The following is a 5,973-nucleotide window of genomic DNA, read 5'->3' as shown; positions in this document are numbered from 1 at the left end:
GAAAATTTTGATTTTGATTTTTTATTTTTTTAACTTAATAGTTAAGAAAATAATTATTAATAAATTTATATATATTTTTATTTTTTTAAAATATTTTAAAATATATAAAAAATAGTTGAAATAAAAACAAGATAAAAAAAAATACATTTACATTTTACCAGTCAATTTTTTCGGTTAGAAATGTCCATATGAATGTCATTATCCTTTTTTAAATTCTGTAAATATTTTTTAGAAAAAACAATTTATAACATTAATGAAAAACACACAATTAGGTAAAAATTCCTTATACGTAGCTTTATCATTTTCCTTCTCAAATTCAAGTTTGCCTTGATCGCCCCATCAAATTCAAGGACAAAACTCCGGAACCCAGAGCGCCTGGGCTTCCTGCATTTGCAGCTAGGGTTTTTCTTCACTCCCCCGAACTCCACGCTCCTTTCCAAATTTAATTAGGGTTTTGGAATCGGAGATGGCGGATGGGTACTGGAGTCGGCAGCAGCAGCATCTTCTCCCCTCGGTCAGTTTGCTTAAACGGCCTCGCACTGACTACGGTCCGCCCCCGTCTTTCTTTTTCATTTAATACCAGTTGCAGTGTCAGTATGGATCTTTTGACTAGTGTGTTGTGTTAGAAAATATTGGGATTATGATTTCTAATCGCTTTAGCATTTCTAGTGTGAAAGCATGCAAACAATCTCTCCATGTATGATGAAATTGTTTCTTAATGCGTTTGAATTTGAAGTTAAAATCTCTTTTTGAATTACGTTCGGTTCGAGTCCTCATGTGCTGCAAAACTTTGGTTGACATTTGTTTCTCGATGCTCATTGGTGGTACTTATCTGTTATGTTCTGTTTCTGTTTCTTCTTCCTCTAATATGTCACAGTGAAATGTATAGAACTTTTATCTTTTTTTCCTATTCTAGCTGTGTTTTTCTTGTATACTTCTGTACTTGGTCTATGCCTTTTGCATTTCATATTAAAACTGTTGTTTACTTGTCCAAAACATTTATGGCACTTTTCCGAAGAGTAAGATTCATAGAGAACATTTTGTTGTGAAAATGATGACCGAAAAACAAAAGCAAACTCAAGCAAATCAAAATTAAACAACACAAAATTAATGTGATTCGGAAAAATACACTTCGGGGCAAAATTTCACTGTTCAGAACCTCAGAAGTTATTATACTGTTCATGAAGTATATATTTATTGTGTCACATAGCGGAAATCCTAATTTTCACTTTTCTGCGTTATTTGCTTGAGCGAAGTGTTGAGCGCACCTTGAGTAAACTCTCTGTCCAACATTCGCTTGAGCGAGACTCGAGCGAACTCTCTGCCAAAGCTTTGCTCGAGTACATCGAGCGAACTTTCTGCCTAGTGCTTCCTCTGATCACAAACAATGCCTACAAAATTATTGGCCCAAGCCTCCTTAAAAATCTGCCAAAAAACCATATCGCATCCTTGTGGGGTCGGTTCATCAAATCAGGCCGACACACCAACAAACCAGGCTCCACAAACCCAACACATTTGGTTTGGTGGCTGGCATTTAGGACGGGAAAGGTAAAATATTGACACATTCAAGTGTTCAATACATTTTGTTTTCATAAATATTCAAGTGTTCAATACTACTATGTTCTTGGTCAAGTTGAGAATTCTTTTAAGGTTTTATGTATTTAAATTGTCATACACTTTACTCACTAGAACTACTAGCTAATAGTTTGTGCTCCACAGAGGAATAGTCAAGCTCCTAATACTGTTGGCTGTTTCTCTTCTACTTTTATCTTCTTTGGCTTTTAAAGTTAACTTTCTGTGAGGGCTTATCTCAGTTTTAGACTTAGTTTGTACACGGATTAGATCTTTTTACCCATGAAATTCTTTATAGATGTTATATCATTTAAAGGAAATAGAAATTAAGTTCTCTATGCAGTCCCCAGAATATGATCGACTTGGTTTCTTTTCTTATTTTCTTCTAATTGGTTCCACAGAATATGCCACAATGTAAGCTGCTGGCCTATGGAAAACACTGTTTTCTGCGGGTCTATTGGCTCAAATATGATTCCCAGCCTTTTAAGTGAAACTTACTTGATTTTTAATTTAATAATTTATATTTTTTGTTTCGGATTTTTGGTCCTGCCTCTCTGTTGTTTTGTGCCTAATAAAATATCCTTGCTGCTGGAGACCCCATGTTTTTGCAAAAACGAGAAGTGCTTTAACCTACTTTCTGAGTTCTCCTCTTCGATTGCTGTTTAAATGTGTGATATTTGGAAGTTTGGTCAGATATGCTAATGTAGCGATGTAAGGTGTGATTGAAGGCTACCTGCATCATTTCACCGTATGTTTCGTCTAAATCTATTTTCCTTGACAAGTGATGACCCCACATATTTTCATGTATAATTTATTTTTTTATGAATAGTTAAATGTATTTTCGTGCTGGAGTATTAAAAGCTTAAAGGCATTATTTTCGAGGGACAACATTTTGTGATCAGTTTTTTTATGGATATGCATGACGCACACAAATTAACGAACATAAGTTTTGATGTTTGGTCTCTTTAATAATCCCTTTACAGTTACCCATAAAAAGCCCTCTTACAGTTGGAATGTTAATGATGGTGTGGAAAAATATATTGGGTAGCCATTCCTGTTGGTTTTAATTTAGACAAAGGATGGGGTTGGATATCAGTAATCATACCATTTGCAATACTGAGACATGTCCAATTGTGATAAGCGATTCTACCAGTTATGATTGTGGTAAAAATGTGCAGTTATGTGATGAGTTGTATATCTGCATCTTGTGTCAGACAAGCAGTTCAATTTCAGAACTTCCTTCATCTGTATTTTCAAATGTTGTAGAACTTGCGCCTTCTGTGTTGCCTTCAGCTCATGAGATGCCAAACTATCTAGTGCGAGATGATGATCGTGGTGGCCCTCATGCAGTAAAGGACACAAAATCAATTGGATCAGCTTACGATCGCTATCTTCAGAGTGCGGTAACCTCACAGCGCCTTAGCCTGTGCTTATTTTTCCTTTTGTGAATCTTTATGTGTACTAAAAGTTCATCATAATTGCTTTTGAAGCAACTTTCATCCTTTACTTCTGGGGAAGCCAGTACACTTCGTGGAGTTGGATTGGGAAGGGTCTCTGGTGGTGGAATGCCTGGTCCTGCAATGGCTGATCCTGCTGTGTTGGGTCACACTGGGATTGTTGGTCCTGATCTTGCACCAAATGGTCGAAATGTTGGTATTGGTAATCAGCTTCCCTTGGATGCAACTAGGCCTGGACGTGAAACACAGCCTCTACCTCCAGATGCTTCCAGCACTTTATATGTTGAAGGACTTCCTCCTGACAGCAAAAAGAGGGAGGTAGCTCGTATCCTTTGTTTGGTGTGATACTGTCAATTTATTACATCGATCTTTGTTCCTCCTTCAAAATCGTTTCATCAACCTTGATTTAAGGAAACTTTTGTTCTTCACATTTCCTTTAGCTGACCTTCAGATATTTTCCGCCCTTTCGTTGGATATAAAGAAGTGAGACTTGTAACCAAAGAATCCAAACACGTAAGTGGACCTTGAATTAGTTTCCATTTGGGCTGCTTAGACTTGGTTTGTTATGCCGTTGTGACTAATAGGTAGGGTGACTTCTTTAATATAAACTGAGTCATTCATAATGCAGCGGGGTGGAGATCCTCTTATCCTTTGTTTTGTGGACTTTGTAAATCCAGCCTGTGCAGCAACTGCCATGAGCGCCTTGCAAGGTGATTGGTTTGCCTTTCCTTGTGCTTGAAGTTATCATTGTTCTGAAAATTAGACTTTATCTTGTTATAATTGTGATATTTTGTGAAATTCATTTGGCAATTAGCAAAATACAGTGATAATGTATGTTCTGTGCTTATTTATTCATATATTTGTAAGTTCTCAGAATGGTAATATTTTGTGTTATTCATAGTGTTGTGTGTGGTTTCGAGTTATTTGCCACTAAATGTTATAAATAGTAATTTTCATCAAAATTACAATTAGGAATAATGATAGCTATTAGGAGGTTCCCACAAAGGCGTAGGACCATGCTCCTTTCTTGATTTATCTTCCTGATAACTATCTATGTCAAGTGACTGATCATCCAAAATTTCTGCTTTGTGCTTCCCCTTAGGGTTCTCACGACCAATGAAAATGTTGGATTATGTTCATTGCTTGATATAGCTAGCCAATTAACTACCCATCTAAACTATGTGGAGATGCTGACCATATACTTGGATTGCACAGGTTATAAAACGGATGATAATGATCCTGATTCAAGTTACTTGAGGCTGCAGTTTTCACGATACCCAGGTCCGAGGTCTGGCTCTGGCTCTCGTGGTAAGAGGTGAACAGGCTTCAGATAGATATACCTAGGTTAATGCAGCTGACATTGGTGCGACACCTCCTGTAGGAAGTGCTTGTCCATGATACAATGTACAAACAAATGCAATTTAAATTGCTCAATCCTGACCACACAAATTAGGTGCTTGTGAGGTGCAAGACGGAGAAGGAAATCCTGTTTATGCAATTTAACGGATAGAATTTTGTATGTTATGTCCATAATTACCTTCAGGATGAATTTCCGTGCTAAATTCTATCTCAAGAGCTCTTTGAATCTGTCTACATTTTATTAGCATCTGCATTTATAAGGTTATGAATGATGGAGGTAGATTCAAATATCACACTTGAAATATTTTATGCTTCATTTTTATGTTGTGTAAATGCCCATATTCATATAGAGTTCTCATGCGTGAAACTCAAGTGGTATTTGTTATATGGAGCTTAGAATTTGTGAACCGTTTGTTTCGCCAGAGGTATCTGCCTCGTCATTTTGAGAAATAACATAGATGTGATAATGCTCAACTTTATTTACTTGCTTGTTTGGTAATTGAAGATGGGATCTATTCAAATGGCCATACATGTGTGGGCGCGAGCGCGCTCGCTAATGCGACACGACCTCATTTGTACATTGTTTTTTGGTAATGGAAATGGGATTTCAGGTGCAGGCCACTGAACATACGATCTCTTTTGGTTCATGTTTAAGAACCATTTTACCCTGAACTCCATTGTGGATCTGGCCCATATACCTTTCATAAACGAGAAATGTTCATATATATATATACCGCTTTTGACCCTGAACTCCATTGTGGTCCTGAAACTGGTGCTATGAACTTTCTTGCTATGACTGACACTTCAAAGTCCAAACTTTATCATCTCTGACTTGTATTTTATTTTATTAACTATCTGTGCTGTGCTGGTTGGTGGCCTTAGATTCTGCTGTAACTTTCAGGGTTCAGACCATGTACCCCTTCTGACATTGTTTATTGTTTTGCTTTTTTTTTTTTCTTAAAGAGGCTTTTTACTATGTAACCTAACATGGGGCATTGTGTCGGTCATTGCACTCGCCTTGGATTCCGGGAAAACAACAGGGTTTCAATTTGTATCCCAAGTGGGCAGCCCTAATTGAAATCTGTCATTTTCCTTATTAAAATGGATTCACCAAGTCTTTCTTTTTTATCATTTTTTGATGTTTTGAATGAAAGAAGGTCAGGCAGCATATCGAGAGACAATTTGAGAGGCAGCAGCATTTTCAAAAGAAAAAAGTCATCTCACAAGCAATTTGAATAGTAAGTTAAAGATGATATAAGTTAGAAAATTGAGATTAAAGTTAAAAGTTGTATAAAATATTATTAAAATATTATTTTTATTTTAAAATCTGAAAAAATTAAATTATTTATTATATTTTGTTTGTTTTATTTTCTCTGGATTGATATATATATATATATATATATATATATATATAAAATGTTTGGATTGGAATTGGTTTCTCGCGAGCCATTTTTGGAGAAAAGTTGGGATTGAAATGGATGGTACTGCCTATTAAGTTCATACATACTTGATGGAAAACAAACAAATTAGAAATTGAGAGATCAGGACATGAGAGGAAATTCGCATCTGAGATTCTCTCCATCAA

General features: G+C 36.2%; 1 protein-coding gene across 2 annotated transcripts; it reads left to right on the top strand.

The window, feature by feature from the left end:
• Positions 1-291: 291 nt before the first annotated feature.
• Positions 292-4,704, top strand: LOC109002561 (RNA-binding protein 2-like). 2 transcript variants are annotated; one of them, XM_035685880.1, is made up of 6 exons: positions 292-548; positions 2,787-2,975; positions 3,063-3,354; positions 3,481-3,542; positions 3,658-3,739; positions 4,245-4,704. In XM_035685880.1, exons 1-6 carry the CDS (start codon positions 474-476, stop codon positions 4,346-4,348), a joined length of 804 nt encoding a protein of 267 aa, XP_035541773.1. In that variant the 5' UTR covers positions 292-473; the 3' UTR covers positions 4,349-4,704. The 2 variants fall into 2 exon arrangements, with proteins under 2 accessions (XP_035541773.1, XP_018835900.2); XM_018980355.2 differs by having other exon boundaries at positions 294-548; positions 2,839-2,975.
• The last annotated feature ends 1,269 nt before the right edge of the window (positions 4,705-5,973 follow it).

The sequence above is a fragment of the Juglans regia genome, chromosome 15, assembly GCF_001411555.2.
Source record: "Juglans regia cultivar Chandler chromosome 15, Walnut 2.0, whole genome shotgun sequence".
NCBI lineage: Eukaryota > Viridiplantae > Streptophyta > Magnoliopsida > Fagales > Juglandaceae > Juglans > Juglans regia.
The sequence above is the reverse complement of the archived record's forward strand: the minus strand, read 5'-3'. Positions and strand labels throughout refer to the sequence as shown.

Excerpts from the sequence above, each read along its gene's own strand:
- LOC109002561 (XM_035685880.1), top strand. The coding sequence starts at position 474 with ATGGGTACTGGAGTCGGCAGCAGCAGCATCTTCTCCCCTCGGTCAGTT. Across the intron at positions 549-2,786 it reads ACGGCCTCGCACTGACTACG|ACAAGCAGTTCAATTTCAGA; the intron begins GTCCGCCCCCGT and ends ATCTTGTGTCAG. Across the intron at positions 2,976-3,062 it reads ATCGCTATCTTCAGAGTGCG|CAACTTTCATCCTTTACTTC; the intron begins GTAACCTCACAG and ends TTGCTTTTGAAG.